Raw genomic sequence first — 18,898 nt, 5'->3', positions numbered from 1 at the left:
AAATTATCAGGTCACCTTCTGAGCTCTCAGGATCTGCACCCTCTCGGTTGAACTAAGGTTCTGTATGATGGCATCTTCATATGTCGATGAGTACTGCCACGGCATGGTGGACCGAGGATGATTGCGGGGTAGATAGATCGTCGTCCTTATGCTTAATAGAATCGTTGTATTCATAACTTGACAGAATAGTTATGCCCAGAATCTGGTACGCATTATCCAAGTACCGAGGCTGCATCTCATCCGGACAATGCAGAAGACAGACTTCAGACTCGGATCGAAGGCTCCGATATCGTATGACTGGAACAAAGACCCCGGAATATAGATGATCGACATGAATATCCTTAAACTGGTTCACTCAAAGTCAGATGAACAGGCATCATGGAGATAACTGCCGCAAGGCTGATGGATGTGCGGGGTAGCCTAGTCGAACACCCGGGGAATTGACGAGCTATCGGACAGTGCATGCGCGCGCCTTGCACGGCATATTTCCCTTGTACATTGTCAGTGGGCATGCTCATCGGATGCCTTTCATATTGTTGAACAAGGAAGTATATTCCGCGCATGTGGCAGAGTGAGGCACCTTGACTGACTTGATGCTCGCGGTGAGACCTGAGTATACAGTCAAAGACCAGACACCGGGAGGAGAGGTATGGCGGCAGATCAAAATCATGAGTGTCTGCAGAGTCACATCAAAATCCAGGTCGACTATAACGGTCCTGATGCTCTTACTGTCTCTACTGGTTAACCTCTAGAGGCCAGCGGGAGCTATATATCTTAATAAGCGAACCTTCAAATAATCAAGGCAAGATGGCCGAGTTGGTCTAAGGCGTGAGGTTAAGGTCCACCTTAATACCAAACTCCCAGAGTTTCCTCATCATCGTATGATGGCGTGGGTTCGAATCCCACTCTTGTCATTCATTTCTTTTTCTTTTCCTTTTTTCCTTCGTACCTTTCCTTGCAAACATACATACAGCAAGGGACATATTCCTTGGATCAAATCAGGTAGTCCATAGATAGGTTTTACCATGGCTGGAAAGGATATCTGCTGGCTAACTCGGACGATGTATATTTTTTTGATAAATGTGCGCGTAGGAGTGAATTACACTAGGATTAATGGCTCCATCTATGTCTATGAGCTATTTACTTTCTTCTCCCTGTGGCTCCTTTTTCAAGACACTCTTGACCAGGTAAATCACACTTACGGCCACTCCCAGCCCTCCCAGTCCGATCCCCATGTACAACGCCCCGCGATACCCCAGCAATCTATCATGGAACGTCTTTCCGCCATGGTTGACATGTACCTCGACCGTCCCCGCAAACCCCAGTCCCAGCGAGATACTGTAGTTCACCACCGTGGTGACCAAGGAGGCCGCAATGCCCTGGTGCCGGCGCTCGACCGCGTTCGACAGCAGCACCGTGCTCGCAGGAAACGACATGTCCATGCCCCAGGGCATGACCACCAACGAAACAAAGGTCAGCGCCCAGTACGTCTGATGCACCGGCGCAATCGCAACAAAGACATTCCCCAGCGTGAACGCCACCATGGCAAACAGCATGATCCACCCCGGCCGGATCCGACTCAACAAATACCCCGTCGTGAACGAGGCCAACAGCCCCGAGACCCCGGGCGGCACGAACTGCGCCGCGGCCATCAACGGCGTCTTACCGCGGACATGTTCCAGGAACAACCAGAGGTAGTACGTCCAGATGCCGAAGCTGGCCCAGCCGCAGGCGACGCAGCCCAGCACGAAGGAGACGTCCAGCGTCAACGCATGGAACGGGATGAGCGGCTTAGTCGCGACGCGCAGCTCCCACCCGAAGAAAAGCCATAGCAGAACCATCCCGATTATAAGCAGCACGTACACATACGCCGTCGGCCAGCCGACGATGGGCGCCTGGTTCCACGCCACGTTGACAAGAATCAGGCCCCGACACCCAGACACGCCCCCACGACGTCCAGCTCCTGCATCCACTCGACTAGAGTCATGCCGTGCTTCTCGCGCTCGTGGTGGATGCGCGGGAGAACGGCCCACCCCAGCGCCGCCAGCACCAGACACACAATCGCATTCGCCCAGAACGTCCACGGCCACCAGGCGAGCTGGCTGAAGAGCGCCGCGAAGATAGCCCCGATAATGGCGCCGTTGGGGGCCGTCGCGGCAAAGATGGCAAAGATCATGTCCTTCTTCGGGCTGGGGCGGTACGTGGCGCCCAGAATGGCCAGCCCGTTCGGGAGGAGCATCGCGGGCCCGAGACCCTGCGCGGTGCGCGCGAAGATGAACAGCACGTGGTTGCTGTAGACGCTGACGCCGGCGACCATGGACCAGACGCCGAACCAGACGAAGCCGATGACGAACATGGTGTGGTAGCCGAAGCAGTCGCCGCAGCGGCCGAAGAAGAGGATGAAGGTGCCCACCGTCAGGGAGTAGCCTGCGATGAACCAGCTGAGGATGCCGTTGTCGGTGATGTGGAAGGACTCCCCGATGATGGTCAGCGGGGCCAGTTGGCTACCCAGCCCGGCCTGGGTCATGAATTGGGCCATGCATATCACGAAGATGAAGACCGTTTCCCGTAGTGGGGAGAGGCTTTCGGCGATGGACCAGCCCGACCGCGTTTGCTGGAGGTCGAGGCCTTCCTCCACCTCTGTTTCACTCATTTTTGGCTATGGGGTCGAAGCAATGCTCCATTGATGGTTGAGTGGAAATGGAAGCCCCATCTCATCTATTATATCTATGATTGATAAAAATTTGCTGTATACATATGCAAAAGTTGATGTGAGATAACCTAATAAAGTGGAGATTTATAATCCGCAATTCCGCGATGATGCCCACAGCGGGGAATTTCCGCTGTTGCATCAGCATCCCCTGTCACATTGTGTAAGCAATATATAGATCGTTCTAAAGCATCTGGGGGAATATTGTCTCTACGCATGACGCTTGGATGCCATTGGGCTGAGACACGAGTACAGCCTTGTGCTGGATTGGTAATGACAATATTTCAGCTTATCTCAAAGTGTAGAGCCAGTGCTGACATGAACGCCGACCACTCTTAAAGACTACTGCTCAACGCTCTCCATCTTCTCCCTGGCCAGCCGAATCACGCTCTTTGTCTCATCATTGACTTGGACCTGTTCACTCATCTCCCCAAACCGCTGCTTCCAGAACTGCCACCGCTCCGGGCTCAACTGTCCCTGTCCGCTGTACAGCGTCCCAGGCCTCATCAAGCGCTCCTTCTCCTCGTCTTCCACCGCGTCTGCCAGCTGACTGAACAAGTTCTCACCACCATACACCATCCACATCGCTGCTGCGGCAGCCTCCCCGTGGACTTCCTTGTCCGATAGCTCCTCTTCCAATCCCGACCGTAGACTCCAGACGCCAAGGAGAGAAAGGGATGGGTCGCATTTGCTCATCAGCCGCGCGGTGAAGGCTTGTAGGTTAATCCATTCAACTATTTCTTGGTCGTTGGATTTTGTATACGTGGGCGCTTGGTCTGTTAGCTGGTAGCACCATCATCAGAGACGGGTACGTACGATCCCAGGATTCTCTCAGGCTTGGCCCGAGCATGGGCAGGTCTTTCCATAGGTAATTTTCGGACTGGGTTGTCAGTATAATTTGCTTCAGAGGAGAAAGACACTTACACCCCAGATTGACACCGTTGTTGGTGGTAACTCGGTCAGAGCGCGGATCAAGTCGACCAGTCGGTCTTGCGAGGGATGATCGTGAGGAATCTGTTTGGCGACTTTGATAATAGTTCCCCATGTGTACCAGAGAAAGTCCTCCAGATCAGAGTTCTCTTCTGGTGTTGAACCCGCCTTTGGTGTCAAGGCGTGGATAGTTTGCGCGGCCTCGCGGGGAGGGGTTGTGCTAGAGGGCTGAAGATAGTCATTAAGGATGTTGAAGATACGATGCTCAGGGGAATTGGGTTTAGCTCGAGATTCAAGAGAAAGAGACGCCATGATGAGTATGTACAATTGATCTGGTTTCTTCGCAGAGAAGAAAATGACTTGAAGCCAGATAATAAATACAGCGAGATCAGCAATAGTGGCGGGGTAAATCAACAGGCTACAGCAGTAAGCAGTCCACCAAGCATAATGCGCGTTTCAGCCACGAGTGTCCATCTTTTCCTTCTTTTGTTACTTACCACCGACAACGTAATGTCCGACGGTGTCCTGATTCTTTCCTGCATGCCTTCATCGTATCATGTATCATTATTGTGTTAATCCTGAGCATGTCTCATTTGCAATGACGAAATCTCCCCGCACGCAACGTCCTCCCCGCACCAACCTCTCCTTCCGCCATAGCAGACACAACACTACACTCATTTAAAGACCTATTTCAAAGATAGATACAAAATGGCAGAAGCTCCAGTGGTAACCCTCCTCGAATCCCTTATCGATATCCCCAGCGCCAGCGACCACGAACAAGACATCGCCCACCGGCTCGACAACCACCTCTCCACCCTCGGCTACACCGTCGAACGCATCCCCATCGCCCCAGGCTCGACCCGCGAAAATGTCTACGCATACCTAGGCTCCACGCGCAGGGTGCGAGCCTGTCTCACCGCGCACATGGACACCGTCCCGCCGCATATCCCGCTGCGCGTTGAAGGGTCGACCATCTACGGCCGCGGCGCCTGCGACGATAAGGGACCCATGGCTGCGCAGATCTGTGCGCTTGAGGAGCTGCGTGCGGAGGGGGCGGTCAAGGAAGGTGACGTTGGTTTGTTGTTTGTCGTCGGCGAGGAGAAGGGTGGTCCTGGGATGATTGCGGCGAATGATCATGATTTGAAGTTTGAGGGCGTGGTGTTTGCGGAGCCGACCGAGGGGAAATTGGTTGTTGGGCATAAGGGGCATTTGGTGTTTGCGTTGATTGGGGAGGGGAAGGCTTGGTAGGTCTGCTTCGATTTCTATCTACTGAGGCTAATGCTTTCAGTCATTCGGGATATCCCCATCACGGTGTCAACGCCAATGCCGCTCTGGTCGAAGTCCTGAATGAGTTTCTATGTACTAAATTCCCTGAGTCGTCGTTACTGGGTCCGTCGACGTTCAATATCGGCAAGATTGAAGGAGGAGTGAGCTATAATATCGTCCCGGCTTCCAGCACGGCACTATGCGCCGTCCGTGTGGCGACTGATATGGCCGAGTGTAAGAAAATCGTGTCCGAGGTTGTTGCAAAACATCCACATGTCAGACTGGAATTCAAGTTTGAGTATCCAGAGACGTTGCTTGATCATGATGTCGAAGGTTGTCAACCATAACCCTTCCCTGGGTCCTGCTGACGGATTACAGGGTTCGAAACAGCACCTGTGTCATATGGAACAGATGTTCCTCGATTCAGGGGAGATCATAAAAAGTACCTATACGGCCCTGGTTCAATCCTCGTGGCCCATGGAGAGAACGAGCAGATCGAAATTGACGAGCTTCTGGAGGGTGTCAGGGCGTATAAGAAGTTGACCACCCACTTATTGAAGGCTTGACCAAATCAATTGTTGCATCTATGGCATCTCATGCAGGCAGTACTATCGTCTTACGCGCCTTGTTGCCTCATTGTCGCCTTTACCCTGTTGAAAAGTTGGGTCTCTTACCGGAATATATATATATTGATTGCCGGGTAATGTAATTCGGCGGACCATTACAACGCAGCATCAAGAAGCAATTGCTACAATTGAATCCAGCATCCTAGGATTACACTGTCAATGAAGCACCAGTTTCCCATCAGACCAAAATGCCAGAATAAACTGGCCAAATTTGCGCGTGCTTGACCAAGTATAGATTGAAATTGCTTGTGTAGCATAAAAGAGGCGCAAAATCAAAAGTCCGGTGCTGTGGTCTAGTGGTAGGACGTCACGTTGTGGCCGTGCCAGCCCCGGTTCGATTCCGGGCAGCGCCAATCTGATTCTTTTTTTCTATCATTTTTCTTTTATACTTACTTTCCTTCCCTTGGAGGGGAATGCGATGGCCCCATTTAAGTGGATAGCGCTAGCCATTCTCTAAGCGGTTCACGCCGTCTCTGTCATTTGTCCTATACGAATGGGACCCTGCAAGGGGAACGAACACAGTATTATCGACTAAGCCGTGAAACACAATATTACATTACTATCTCCTCTACTCGGTACGCTAGGTGGGCCCCTAGACGCCCTTTCAGTTTGAGATGGTTGACAGGGTCGAAGCCTCATTCTCTTGTGTAGTCTGATTGAAAGCCATCTCCTTGTGCTTAGGTGCGCCCTTGCCGTAGTTTGCTGTCATGAAAATCAAATGAGTTATTTTCTATACAATTGAATTAGTCAGTAGCTAAGTTTAGTGTTGTGCAGTTCGTGCTTACGCTTATAGATCATTATCAGACTATTAGTGCTTATTTTGGCTTATATCAAGGGACACGGATCACTAAAGTAATATGGCTTGATAATACACTTCACAATCTACTTCTAGGTATGCATTCATTTATAAGCACTTGGTCAGCACTGTCTGGCACGTTCCGCAGTGGAGCATGGGGAGCCTAGTTGGTAAGGTCACTAATTTGGTTCTCCGTATATCCGCTTAAAAATCAAAACGCCCATAGTCGGAACTATGTATGTGAATTCTCATTGGCCACTGATGACGGAAATACAGAGGACAATTTTCAGATGACAATTTTTAGTCCATTCTTCTTAGGTGCGAGCCTGGAGTCTCCACAGGTAGAAGTCTGTAGAAAAATGATGGCGCTGTGTGTGGTGGGGAATATAAATACCCTCTCCTCTGCTCCATACAGATAAAGAAGAAATCAATCACTATTTGTTCACTATCAACACCTACACCAAACCTAATCGCATACAAACAAAATGGGCTCGACTCAACCCGAATTCAAGAACCCCGCCACCACCACTCTGCTGGAGCTGGTCAAGGCCCGGCGCACGTACTACGGCCTCAAGGCCGAGAGCCCCATCTCGGACGAGGCCATTGAGCGCATCGTCCAGGATGCAGTCCTCCATGTCCCTAGCTCCTTCAACACTCAGACTTCCCGTGCGGTCCTCCTGCTCAAGGAGGAGCACCAGAAGCTCTGGGACATTGCCATCAACATCATGGAGGGCCTCGTGGCTGCCGGCAAGGTCCCCAAGGAGATGTTTGAGAACCACACCAAGCCTAAGCTGAACGCCTTCCGCGCGGGCTATGGAACTGTAGGTTAATTTCTGCCTTTGATTATGGTCCGTAACTGATGGTCTAGGTACTCTTCTTCGTCGACTACGACTCTCTCGCTGCTATCAAGGAGCAGTTTGCCATCTACGCTGACAAGTTCGATCCTTTTGCCCTTGAGTCTAATGCCATGTCGCAGTACCTCGGTAGGTTTTTCTTCCCATTTTGGAGAGGTCGCATGTAACTAACACGGAATAGTCTGGACTGCCCTCTGCTCCGAAGGCTTCGGTGCCAATCTCCAGCACTACAGCCCTCTGATCGACGAGCAGGTGCAGAAGACCTGGAACATCCCTGCCTCGTGGAAGCTGGATGCCCAGCTCGTCTTTGGTACTCCTGCCAGCGACGCCGGCGAGAAGACCTTCCTGCCCATTGAGGACCGCTATAAGGTTTTTGGAAAGTAGATGGTTTGCATGTTTAGCCTAGAGTGTATATAGAGATATCCATAGCGTTGAATTCATGATTTCGAGTTCATTCATCTAAGACAAGGTCATATTGAAGCAGTTTCTGCTGGTATATACAGTATCTGAAACAGGACATCGACTAAACCACTCTATATCCCGTCAATGGGATATCAGGCGCATCCTCCATCTGCACACACATCTGACTCGCCTTAGTCGCCTTCTGAGCCCTCCGCACCAACCTCCCGGGATGCCAAACGACCAACACCAAAATCGAACCAACCATCAACGCCGCATCAAAAACATATATATACACCTCCTCCGCACTCAAAGGCGACCCCTTCGGCGACCCAAACTGAACCGTCCTCACCAAATTCCTCACCATCAACATCCCACACGAGACATAAATCGCCCACATATACTTCTTCCACCCCAGCCGCGGACACTCCCTCACCACAGCCGTCGGCTCCGCAGCCAACCTCCGATGGAACACCCCCGCCACCCAAACAAACACCCCGAACACCACCAGCGCGAAGATCAAGCCCGCCAGGACGGCCTTCTTGCCAATCGCCATGACGTGCGGATCACCGGTAATCTGCACCCCTGCGCCGGCAAGCTGCGTCATGAAGCAGATGACATCGTTGAGGACGAAGATGAATGTCAGCCACTTTGTGCGGATGCTGGAGTGGTGCTCTGCGTTGAAGGCGCGAATGATCCGGCCGAGGACCATGTAGATGCTTGCGGCGATGAAGGGCGGTGCGCAGAGGATGAGAATTTCCTGGAGCGCCCAGGGGCCGATTGCGGTTCTGCCTTCTTTGTGGGACCAGGCTCGGCCATAGTAACCGAAGGTTTCGCCTGGGGGTAGTATTAGTTAGTGATGGCATTGCGAGATGGGGAACGGGGACGGACAGATTCCTCCTAGGATAAGGGGGATGAAGTAGGCTGCGCGGTATGGGAACATGAGGACAATGTGCACGACTGTCGCAATGCCGAAAATGGACATAAAGGCGTATCCTGCTGTGGCGGAGGGGGTGTAGGGGTAGAATTCGACCCAGGGCGAGGAGCCATTGGTCCCGTTATGAAATGTAAAGTCCATGCTGGCTTGATCGTGAGAATTTTGAAATTGATCAGGAGAAAAGAGCTACGACGACCATGACCGTCTCATATACTGGATTGCTTGTCTGTAGGGGTAGATCAAATTACCCTTTTGGGAAATTTTTGAACGAGTACGAGTGGGTCTTTGAGCTTGTGCTGAAACTTTCAACATGGGACCCAAACAGTTATACTCCGTAGATCACCTAAATTTAGCAAGCATTGCTTGTAGCCTTGTCATTGTAAGCGCTTTCGCTGTCACTGGTTGGGAGATTGCATTGGCAATCTCTTACGCAGCTTCTGGTCGATTGCGGTCTCCACGGCTTTGCTGATGCTGTTCATTCCTCATGCAGAAAGCTGGCCTTCAATTCTCTAACGGCTGCGAAAGGGATTATGGCCTGGCTAACTGAGTATATCTATATCATTTGTATTAGTAGTTGCAAATAATGGCAGTGGCAATCGTCTGGTTTCTCTCCTTAAATATGTATTGCTAATTGTGGTAAATCTTCATCCGCAGCGTTAGTGGTGTAGCGGTTAGCATTATTGCCTTCCAAGCAATAGATCTGGGTTCGACTCCCAGCTAACGCATCATTTCTTTTTCATTGTTTACCTTTTTCAATTTTGTCCTTTTTGCCCCTTTTTGTCCTCATTGACCAGCACCATTAACCCACTGGAATCTAACTGACATATTTGCAAGTGGTGTGCCAAGATCTAGTTTTTGATCTACCGCTGTTCTGTCTAAGAGGAAGACTCGGATTCGTCATATCTCGGCTAAATTTTCTGCTGCCTAAAGGGGCCAAAAGGCAAACGAATACGAAGTATTCTTCCATTTCATCCTTCTCTATCGCCGCCACCTCAGGATGGAAACTGAGCAAGGCCGTCGGATACGCGCGCGTAGAACCCATCAGAAATCCAGACTAGGGTGCAAGACCTGTAAAAAGCGACGAGTCAAGGTGAGCGATGACTTCTTTTCAAGCTGCCAGTGCCACTCTTTGAAGTCAACTCAACATCTACAACCATGGCCAAAAAACTGACATGCAAGCAGTGCGATGAGAAAAAGCCCACCTGCACCAATTGTCGCCAGCATGCAGTCATCTGTGATTATGCCACTGAATCGGCTGCACCATCGCGGCCTTCGCGTCGACAATATCGCTTCAGACAGTCCAAATACGAAGTCCAGATAGACTCACCGATGACCACAGACACCAGCGTACAGTCGTCCAGTCCAGGACCGGCTCCCCTCCCCCTCTGGAGAGCATCTCCCTAGCAGACCTGCACCTCTTCCATCACTTTGTCACCTCCGCCGCCAGCACAGCAACCGAAGGCCACGACCCCAAACACCTCTGGGACATCCACGTCCCACAATGGGGCTTTGCCTTCCCCTCCATCCTGCATCTCATCCTCGCGTTCTCCGCCCTCCACCTGGCGCACCAGCACCCGGCCCTGCGCGCCCAGTACCTGAGCCAAGCAGACGCCCATTTCACCTTCGGCGTCCGATCCGTGACCACCGTGCTGGCCAGCCTGAACGAGGACAACTGCCAGTACATCTACATCTCAGCCGTGCTGATCTGCCTCGTGTACTTCGGGCATGGTCCGCGCACAGGCGAGTTCCTCGTGTTCAGTGAGACAGGGCAGGCGGAGTGGCTTGTTCTCATGCGCGGGGTGAAATCGATTCTGGAGTCGAGGCGTGCGGAGATCTTTTCGGGGGTGTTGGAGCCTGAGGCGCTGGAGGGGGAGGCTCAGGTTAGCGAGGAGCTGGCGGAGGAGCTGGAAAGGCATAAGGGGCGGATTAGGGATGTACAGGCTTTGATCCGTGCGGAGACGGATGACCCAGCATTCAAAGAGATGTACGATTCTGCTCTGGATAGTCTGCAAGGGGTTTTTGACGAGGTGTATCGGATGAGAGCGGCCGGGAAGCATGGGGTGAATCTGATGCACCTGGTTATTGGGTGGTTATACCGGCTTCCGGAAGGGTTTGTTGGCTGGCTAGAGGCGAAGGACCCGCTTGCGCTGGCTGTCCTGGCGTACTGGACTATTCTTCTCAAGCACATGCAGTCCTCGTGGCTGATGACGGGGTGGCATGAGCATGTTCTGGCGGGGATCCACGCTTCTTTGCCAGAGGAGTATCGGCGCTGGATTCGGTGGCCGGTCGAGTGTATTTTCGGGGATAGGCAACCTGTTATCGCTGAGCTTTCATAGGTCATTGCTCCTCTGGCTGCCATTACCAATACGTTTGCTGTACTTCTGGATCGAATCGGTTGGCCACTCAGTAATACGCTGTTTGAGCCATCCTGTGTACAGCGCTAAGATTCCATGATACCCTCAATTGCACTCAATTTCATATCAAATTAATGGTTTTCTCCATGATCCCAACGGTATTATCAATTCAATCCCAGAAAGAACGAGAGAAAACTCACCGAACAGATCAGGATAGCCAACGGCGCAATCGATGCCCCGAGATGGGAGGTAGAGGTAACCAATGTCCGAGTCGAAGAGGCCGAGGAGGATGTAGTTTACCGTCGCGAAGGAGCATGTCTGCACCGATGGCGTAGTCTGGTCTGTTAGCTGCGCTGTTAAAGGACGAGCAGGGGCCGGAGGCATAAGAACAGCCGGGTCGCGCAAGAGAAGCTAATCTTAGTGCTTGGTTTCTGAAAGCCATTACGTGATGTTAGCATGCACTGCCTCATCTGGTTATTACATTAGGTCCTCTTGGGCTTGAAGGTTGCAAATGCTTCTAATTGATTGCATGAAGAGTTAGTAAATAGTGACCAAGCAGAGGTAATATTTCAGCCGTCTCTCTGAGATTTGAGCAGTAGCTAGTTCAGGATTGCCTCAAGGCTTCCTGCTTTTTTTTCTGAAGCGACTCGAAATGCTGAAGTCTTTCTTTTCTTCTTGCTACACGAGCTAATTCTTCTCCTAGATTCACAAGTGACATTTCTTCATTCGTAGGCCTGAGACAGAATTCCTTCGTGGGAATCTACTGGGATATCGAACGCAGACATATTCGCTGATCCGCTCATCTCTTCCTGATAGTCCAAGGCCGTAGGAAGGGTTCGACAGCCGTCAGTGAATAACCACTTGTTTTTGCTCTCCTGAGTCCTTTTCAGGACTGGTCAGGTTCGCATCCAGCTCGAAAATGGGTGTCTTGGTCTTCGCGTCAGCCTCCGATTTCTGCTGGCCATCTAATTCACTAATAGCGTTTCCGTCTTTCTCGAAAGGTAAATTATTGACGACGGGCGAAGTTGGCGATACAGTTGTCGGCAGTTGGGTTCCATCGTGTCCCTCGCCGTCTCCCCCATTCCTCTTTTTGCGCCGTATGTACCATAGCAGGATAGAAGCTATGCAAATCACTGCCAAGGGTATCGCTACCCCAATCCCAGCTTTTGCTCCCGTTGAGAGACCGGTTGATTGGAGGTTCGGATCCACCCGTTCAACACTGGAGGTCTGACTTGGGGAGAAGCCTGTCGCTGTTTTGGTTATTAGAACTGTTTGTGTGGCGCCGACCCAGGAAGGTGTAATTGTCATCGTGGAGAAAACCTCTGCATCTGAAGTCGAGGCGTAGATCGCAGTTCCAGTACCAGACACTGTAAGGGCGCTCACCCGCCCAGTCGCCCCCGACTCCCAGGAGAAAGCCCTTCCTTCGACCGGTTGCCTCCTATGTAATTCAGTGTATTGGCTCATGTAGTCCGGAAGGGCTGGCTGAACCCCTACTAAGTCGCAGAAATCAAGCAACCGTCCCGGCGTCCCTAGCTCATATCGTTAAGACAAACCATGTCCAAGCTTGATTTTGTTGGTATAACTTACATCGCTGATCAGGATTGATAGGACACCGGTCATAGCAGGATCTGAATTTCACATCCTGACTGATCACCTCAAGCCTGGTACAGATGCAGGCAAAGTCGGTGTGAGAACAATCATACTCCAGCACCAGGTCGTAGATGCAACTTAGCTGGAGAGGAAAACTGTTCAGTATTTAAATACAAATGAGATGGCTATAACACTGACCGAGCAGTGTGGTATATCTGCTTGGTATTGAGTGAGCAGTCTCCAACGTTCTGTGACGCTGTCAACATTATCACACTCTCCCTGCAGCGTACATTCCTCCTGTGGTGAAGATCCAAATAGGCCTTTTACTCTCCGCCATAAATCCACAAACACATCTGCGTCAACGTCCAATCCAGCAACCATAGTGGGCTGTATTGTTATGCATACCAGGATGCTCCCTATTTGAGCACGTTGCAGTGCGCAGGACAGATCCAAAAGAGACAAAATTTTCACTCAGAGAGACTGGGGAGGAAAACGGGGGTGAATCCACCTCCTCCTTGGGGGCTTATTCTTGACGCTGAGATCCTTGTCCATTAGTTCAACGCATGAAGCCAAATTCACCTACATCAAGAGTGCATCAGAGAATCACACTGAAGTTTGATTGGTCCAAGGTAGGAAACTAAACAAGCTAGTATAAACCCAGAGATAGCTAGTCTTGTTAGCCTTGCCTAGTCTTCGTTAGGCTCCTGCGCCGCAGTTGAGAGATGGAGAATACTTGCGCCTAGAATTCTTAGGAATCTGAGTGCGGCATTTGGCTTCTCAACCTGATATGTTTGTGTTGGCTTTGGTATGCTCTTATAAGGCGTCCATACCTTGTTGAATATTGATTACTGCTCAGGAGGGCTCCCCGTGATGGCCTCTAAACAAGCACCTTTATGGGGGCTGGGTCAGTAGATCCGGGTTAAAGCCATTTAAGTCTCATATAATGCCTGTTCCTAGTGAAACAGCTAAACACTTATTATTTCCATCCAAGGATTTAACGATCCACTTCTTTCCCTAGGAGTCAAAAAAATGGAATATCCTCTTCTTCTCCACTCTCTTCCTCAGTATCACCAACAGTCTCCCTGAGCATCAGCTTATATCTAATGCCAGCGATCTATCTAATATACTCTCATTGTTGATTGCGGAAAACCCACAGGCGCTATCATTTGCATTGATATAGCTATGGGGCTTACATTCCTTGACTCCTCTCTGCTTTGCGATTTCGATTTTTCCGCCTTGTTGGGATTTGGACTGTAACATTGCACCACCCTTGCATGGGAGTGGTAGGATCAAGACTCTGGATTTTCCGAAGCAAGTCTTTCCATAAGGATGATGTAAGCTGTCTGCTCTTAAAGAGTCCTCTCAAGTCTTAAATTACATACTAGCTATCAAGCACAGGTACTGCTACACTTAGGTGGAAAATGATGGAACTGTTCGTATTCCGATGATTTCTCTTAAGGATGGTTGATATATACAAGAGAGAGAGAACAACAGAAGAGAGAGAGAGTCATAAGTTGTAAACTACTGTGGCAGCCAACCCGTCTACTGCGTCTGCGGTATCGACACGACACTCCGCTGGCGCAGCCTGGGCTGCTACTCGGACGACACCAACCACCGCACCCTCAACACCACCATCGTCGTCTCGGGCAACACGGTTCAAACCTGCGAGGCCGCCTGCGCCCAGGCCAGCTTCACCTACGCAGGCATGGAGTTCGGCACGCAATGCTTCTGCGGGACCGTGATCATGAACAACGCTGCCTCTGTCCCTGCGTCGCAGCGTGACATTGCCTGTCCAGCGGATGGATCGTAGATTTGCGGTGGCTCCAATGCGCTTAGTTTGTACGTTGTTGTGCCGATCTGGCAGAGTCTGGGCTGCTACTCCGACTCGACCAAGGCGCGCACGCTGGCCGTCTCGTATAATGTTGCGGGCCACACAGTGCAAAAGTGCCAGGCGGCCTGGGAGGCGGGTGGGTGTCTGTATGCGGGCAGGGAGTTTGGCACGCAGTGCTTCTGTGGGAACTCGATTGACAATGGAGGTGCGCTTACGTCGGGCTGTGCGACACCCTGTGCTGGGGATTCGACTGAGGTCTGGGAATACTGTTTATCAAAAAGAAACTGAATGAAATATATAAAGTGTGGACGATGGAAAAGGAAAAAAATATTGGCGCTACCCGGAATCGAACCGGGGCTGACACGGCCACAACGTGGCGTCCTACCCCTAGACCATAGCACCTTTGATGTTAGTCTGCTAACAATTAAGCCTTATAGAGTTGAGCATATGCTAAAGGCATTCTCCCTTAGTACCAAGCAGTTCATATACCCGAGTGACGATGGAATTCTTATAGTCCAACTAGTTCGTCAATGGTATAATGAGTATCCAACTTGCCCTCACTTGCCTGCTTCATTTTCTCCCGTACGACAATACCTATACGCTCCTGCTCTTCTGCGCTTAGCAGATGAAGTCGATCTTCGAGTGTCGTGGATGATCCAAAAAAGATTTGATCAATGTAGTTCCAATAAATTTCATCAAACATAGAGCTGTGCCGTGAAGCAAGACAGATCCAAAACAGTCCCGTCTCAAAGGACTTCTCCATGGAGAGTGATAGCCGCTGGGACTATGACAAAGAACCGCACTTAATCTTCTTGGTTTCACAATCTTTAAGTGCGTCAAGAAAAAGTGCGGAACCTTGGCATAAAGCGCGAAAAGAACTGGTCCAGATCTGGCTCCCAATCCTCGGGGCGCTCTAACAAGAGCCACCAGGCAGCGGCATACGTGAACTCAACAAGGGCAGCATAGGTAAACTCCCAATCAACAACTCCAGCGACGACAAGGTTTGGACCAATCAGAACGTTATCGGGGCAAAGGTCATCGCAGTAGAGACGGAAAGGGCCCTTGCAGTGTTCTTGAGATATCTCCCGCGACAACTTACGGAAGAGACAGCGTGCGATATATTTCTTGCGGCAGTCGGCCTCGTCTGTAGCCGCATCATTGCGTTGAAATTCAAAATGGTGGAGATGTTGACAGGCGAGCTCTTCAAAGTAGTCTGCCGCATTGTTAAAACGTCGTCGCTCAAAAACATGGAACGGAATGTTAGAAAACTGGGCGAGCCGATTCATATTGAATGTGAGCGGCCGTTTTTGCACAACCCAGTTCCCGAGCTCCTCCCGTCTGATGGCTCCAATGAACGGAAACTCAGGTTTCGAAAGCTCGAGCAGGGTTTCCGCCATGCCGAAATAAGCTCTCTTCAGTACAGACAGAGAAATGCTCGGGCTCAATGTTGCTATCCCCTGAGACGGATCTCGGAGGTACTCGCTCAGTGGATTCCCATCAATGAAATCCATCACAATATAGGGGCCAACTACACAATTACCAGACCCTAGGACCTTCGGGACAGGGATTTCTGTATGCTTGGCGACGTATTCCATGATAGCGACCTCATCCTCGACCTTTTCACGGCGAGCGATGACCCGGCCAAGGGACAGCAAATCGAACCAAGACGCGTAGTCCATCCTTGAATGTGACTCGATAACATATGTGAAGGCGCCATTCGAAAATCGGGACGCGGTTGCTGGTGTGCCAGGACAATACCGGGCAGCCAGCTTCCCTGCCAGTTCTTCTGACGAGTGTCAAACCAAATTCTGTATCTACACCTGGAAAATCCGATCTGATTGTTGCTGTGCAAGGGGATCAAAATCCATTGTGCAAGCAGTAAAAGCCCGCAAGCCCGAGCCTGTAAACTGCTTGACTTTGGTGGAGAAGTGAATCATCTGTCCGGAGAGGGACTCCCAAATCACAACACTGCGCATAAGGGGTTGACTGGAAGATTAATCTATCCCGACACCACCGACACGTGATGTGAAATAGACGTCCGAGCCACAGTTCATTTCCCACCGTCTTTCCTCTATTTTTGCTTTTCAGACATAAGAGAGCGAATCTAGATACGAGTCGACGTTGGATGGGTTCTGGGTCGCAGCGAGATTGAGTTCAGTAGCAAGCGGCAAGGGGCCGAGACTCCACACTGAACACCTAAGTTAATCACACCTAATCTCCCTAGATTCTCCCCGTTCCCCGCTATCTTCCTCTTTAATGAGATGCTGAAATTGTGGAGTCACTCGCCAGTTAGCCAACGGAACTTTGTCAGATAGTCCGGAGGGGCCGACTGCAGCATTACTTCGTAAGGCGATGGTTCCTCTTTCAGGGGAGTGCTTGATGGATCCGCTGTTCTTTGATTGCAAGGTTGCATCCTGAAGACCGAGTTTGTATCTCGCTTAAGCACCTGCTTCATGGAAAGAATCTTGTTGCTTTTGTCGTCCGCCTGCGTCATCCCGTGGTTGATGAATAGACTAGGCTCCAGCCTCGTCGAAACATGTTGATGTCCACATAAAGCTGCCTCCTACCTGCCTCATATCAATAACTTACTGTGTTCAGTATCTGATGATCGAGGTATGTACCTTGCCTATCTCGGTTTGAGGGTTCAGGTCTGACCTGTCTGATAGAGCAGCCTTACCATTGTCTTGTACATGGCACTGTCCCATAATCCTTATGTAGTGGCAAACTTGTCTATAATGCTAGTCAATGGCAAACAAATAGCTACATAACCAGACTCTCAGGTTAGGTCCTTTGTTCTTAAATATTATTTAAGCAGGCTTTCCCCTACAGACTCTTCTGTCTTTCCTAATGCTATAGACTATATATCATTTCAATTATACTCCCGCATCCCTCCTCATTGCTTCTGGTATAGAGTATTCACTGTCTCTCTGCTTGTTTCATGTGAATCTCAGCAATATACTCATTAAATACCTGCTACATTCACTCATTCCAAGTAATAGCGTAAGCTATTCACTGTGATTCTCCCTGTCTACAGTATGCCAACAGCTCGATTCTACAACTTTCAACTTCTCACGGCCAAAGGATCTCTCTCTTACACTGTCACTCATTCATCGCTATTATACCATATTGTCCAGCTGGGGAAATCTCATACAGCGTTCCATTTCAAAATATCTCGCAAAAGCGTTCTCGTCCATATGCCACACTTGGCCTGGTATACAAAGCAAGGTTGGAATCACTCAACCGCCGCTGTCTTCATAAAGGCTGCCACGGAATGGGGGACAGGATTGACATCTTGCTGCCATGAAATGCCAGTCTCATCTCCGCATCTGCCAAAGAGCTCTGTTTGTGCTTCTTCCAAAACCATTACGGCTTTGGAAGGCCAATAAAGCTTTGCTTAAACCCAAGCCAAAGCGCATTGTCCAATTCATGAAGCAGCTCTATAGCTGAGGTACCTACCGAAACAAGCATTTCGCCTGGTTACTCTTGTTGAAAGGGGACGCGAGCTGCGAAACCCCTTTGTCCTGGCAAGCTACTACGCTGAGGGTGCGAACATGTGTTGGGAATTTGTCATGGTCGAGGAGATTAGGCTGCGCTCTTGATGATGTGCAGAATCTCGTCGATCTGACAAGCAACCTTCAATGGTTCCTGGCCAGAGCTACACAGAGAAATCCCTTCCTGCCACTCGCAAACCAAACATACCGGACATCACTGCAACAGATGGAACATAATCGGGGCGGGTCTGGTAAACATACACCACGGCTGGACCAGGCTGGTGTTTCTCATGGTCCTTTTATTTACCAGGGAGATATCGAACGAGTTAGCCAACTAGTTAGCGACTAGTTAAGGGCGTTCTGGTATTTAATTTCTGAGGTACTTGCGGTACTACGTTAAGACATCGAGGAACTGACTCAGAAAGTCCCTTATAGAGAAGCAACAGTCGCCTCCAGCCGGACTCTTCCAGGCAAACACTGTGAAGGTTTGTTTTCCGAGTGGACAAGATGCCATTACGGTGCCCAGCCGGTTGGACTCTGCCCGTCATGACAGTCTGCAATGATTCCGTGGTCTTCCATCACCACCATAGCCATCATTATCATATGGTGAGTATACCTTTGGGTGGTTTTCCTCTGAATGAAAGCTAACATGTCACGACAGCCGGCTCCTGCTGCAGTCACCATTGTGGCTGTCGTTGTGCTGCCCGCCATCCACGTTAATGTACACTTCATCCTTGTGCTTCTCCTTGCCACACAATTTTTCTACCAATGGAGAATACACCCATCAGCCTACAAGCATGTCGCTGTGGTTTCGCACCGTGGACAAGAATACTTTAAGGTATGCCCAATGCGCTTCCACAACAGCGGAACTTACGTACGGCGCCAAATTCTCATCGTCGACGATATCTAGTGCAATATATCATCTGCACTTTTATGTTGCCTGCTGGAGCAAAGGCCGATGGCGCCTTATCCATGACGCCGTTCTTCGGTCGAATTCCCAAGCCCGTTGAATAGTGCAATGCCGGTCCCGCAAATTGCCGTCATCATCAGTGACCATGGTGAGGAATTCAATCCATACATCGGTACCTCCATTAACTTATGTCTTTAGCAATAA

At 50.4% G+C, this 18,898-nt stretch overlaps 9 protein-coding genes and 4 non-coding genes across 13 annotated transcripts; 7 read left to right on the top strand and 6 right to left on the bottom strand.

The window, feature by feature from the left end:
- The first annotated feature begins 801 nt into the window (after positions 1–801).
- P174DRAFT_t53 lies at positions 802–914 on the top strand. The gene has a single exon. It is a non-coding gene; the product is annotated as a tRNA-Leu (tRNA).
- A 208-nt stretch (positions 915–1,122) lies between these two features.
- P174DRAFT_439066 (MFS transporter) lies at positions 1,123–2,748 on the bottom strand. The gene is made up of 2 exons (XM_024826700.1): positions 1,934–2,748; positions 1,123–1,895 (listed from the first exon to the last, which is right to left on the bottom strand). The coding sequence occupies exons 1-2, from the start codon at positions 2,537–2,539 to the stop codon at positions 1,137–1,139; spliced, it is 1,365 nt and encodes a 454-aa protein (XP_024685861.1). The 5' UTR covers positions 2,540–2,748; the 3' UTR covers positions 1,123–1,136.
- Positions 2,749–2,931: 183 nt separating this feature from the next.
- Positions 2,932–4,032, bottom strand: P174DRAFT_439064 (DUF3632 domain-containing protein). Its single transcript, XM_024826699.1, has 3 exons — positions 3,635–4,032; positions 3,527–3,590; positions 2,932–3,480 (listed from the first exon to the last, which is right to left on the bottom strand). Exons 1-3 carry the CDS (start codon positions 3,950–3,952, stop codon positions 3,053–3,055), a joined length of 810 nt encoding a protein of 269 aa, XP_024685860.1. The 5' UTR covers positions 3,953–4,032; the 3' UTR covers positions 2,932–3,052.
- A 108-nt stretch (positions 4,033–4,140) lies between these two features.
- On the top strand, positions 4,141–5,640 carry P174DRAFT_439063 (M20 family metallopeptidase). Its single transcript, XM_024826698.1, has 3 exons — positions 4,141–4,884; positions 4,929–5,239; positions 5,285–5,640. Exons 1-3 carry the CDS (start codon positions 4,349–4,351, stop codon positions 5,470–5,472), a joined length of 1,035 nt encoding a protein of 344 aa, XP_024685859.1. The 5' UTR covers positions 4,141–4,348; the 3' UTR covers positions 5,473–5,640.
- A 174-nt stretch (positions 5,641–5,814) lies between these two features.
- P174DRAFT_t54 lies at positions 5,815–5,885 on the top strand. Its single transcript has one exon. It is a non-coding gene; the product is annotated as a tRNA-His (tRNA).
- A 928-nt stretch (positions 5,886–6,813) lies between these two features.
- Positions 6,814–7,566, top strand: P174DRAFT_385097 (putative nitroreductase family protein; the record flags this gene model as incomplete). The annotated part of the gene is made up of 3 exons (XM_024823239.1): positions 6,814–7,149; positions 7,197–7,311; positions 7,364–7,566. 3 exons carry the CDS (start codon positions 6,814–6,816, stop codon positions 7,564–7,566), a joined length of 654 nt encoding a protein of 217 aa, XP_024685858.1.
- Positions 7,567–7,705: 139 nt separating this feature from the next.
- Positions 7,706–8,659, bottom strand: P174DRAFT_385095 (RTA1 domain-containing protein; the record flags this gene model as incomplete). Its single annotated transcript, XM_024823238.1, has 2 exons — positions 7,706–8,418; positions 8,473–8,659. The coding sequence occupies 2 exons, from the start codon at positions 8,657–8,659 to the stop codon at positions 7,706–7,708; spliced, it is 900 nt and encodes a 299-aa protein (XP_024685857.1).
- Positions 8,660–9,171: 512 nt separating this feature from the next.
- Positions 9,172–9,243, top strand: P174DRAFT_t55. Its single transcript has one exon. It is a non-coding gene; the product is annotated as a tRNA-Gly (tRNA).
- Positions 9,244–9,495: 252 nt separating this feature from the next.
- P174DRAFT_510329 (Zn(II)2Cys6 transcription factor) lies at positions 9,496–10,854 on the top strand (the record flags this gene model as incomplete). The annotated part of the gene is made up of 3 exons (XM_024831661.1): positions 9,496–9,608; positions 9,701–9,878; positions 9,923–10,854. Exons 1-3 carry the CDS (start codon positions 9,516–9,518, stop codon positions 10,852–10,854), a joined length of 1,203 nt encoding a protein of 400 aa, XP_024685856.1. The 5' UTR covers positions 9,496–9,515.
- Positions 10,855–11,523: 669 nt separating this feature from the next.
- Positions 11,524–12,939, bottom strand: P174DRAFT_448913 (uncharacterized protein). Its single transcript, XM_024828797.1, has 3 exons — positions 12,661–12,939; positions 12,460–12,604; positions 11,524–12,401 (listed from the first exon to the last, which is right to left on the bottom strand). Exons 1-3 carry the CDS (start codon positions 12,841–12,843, stop codon positions 11,719–11,721), a joined length of 1,011 nt encoding a protein of 336 aa, XP_024685855.1. The 5' UTR covers positions 12,844–12,939; the 3' UTR covers positions 11,524–11,718.
- A 944-nt stretch (positions 12,940–13,883) lies between these two features.
- Positions 13,884–14,322, top strand: P174DRAFT_448912 (WSC domain-containing protein; the record flags this gene model as incomplete). Its single annotated transcript, XM_024828796.1, has 2 exons — positions 13,884–13,894; positions 13,996–14,322. 2 exons carry the CDS (start codon positions 13,884–13,886, stop codon positions 14,270–14,272), a joined length of 288 nt encoding a protein of 95 aa, XP_024685854.1. The 3' UTR covers positions 14,273–14,322.
- A 302-nt stretch (positions 14,323–14,624) lies between these two features.
- P174DRAFT_t34 lies at positions 14,625–14,695 on the bottom strand. Its single transcript has one exon. It is a non-coding gene; the product is annotated as a tRNA-His (tRNA).
- A 106-nt stretch (positions 14,696–14,801) lies between these two features.
- On the bottom strand, positions 14,802–16,363 carry P174DRAFT_510328 (phosphotransferase family protein; the record flags this gene model as incomplete). Its single annotated transcript, XM_024831660.1, has 3 exons — positions 16,114–16,363; positions 15,149–16,062; positions 14,802–15,000 (listed from the first exon to the last, which is right to left on the bottom strand). Exons 1-3 carry the CDS (start codon positions 16,267–16,269, stop codon positions 14,802–14,804), a joined length of 1,269 nt encoding a protein of 422 aa, XP_024685853.1. The 5' UTR covers positions 16,270–16,363.
- Positions 16,364–18,898: the final 2,535 nt, after the last annotated feature.

The sequence above is a fragment of the Aspergillus novofumigatus genome, assembly GCF_002847465.1.
Source record: "Aspergillus novofumigatus IBT 16806 chromosome Unknown P174scaffold_2, whole genome shotgun sequence".
NCBI lineage: Eukaryota > Fungi > Ascomycota > Eurotiomycetes > Eurotiales > Aspergillaceae > Aspergillus > Aspergillus novofumigatus.
Note: the sequence above shows the minus strand (reverse complement) of the source record. Positions and strands in the feature narration are given on the sequence as shown.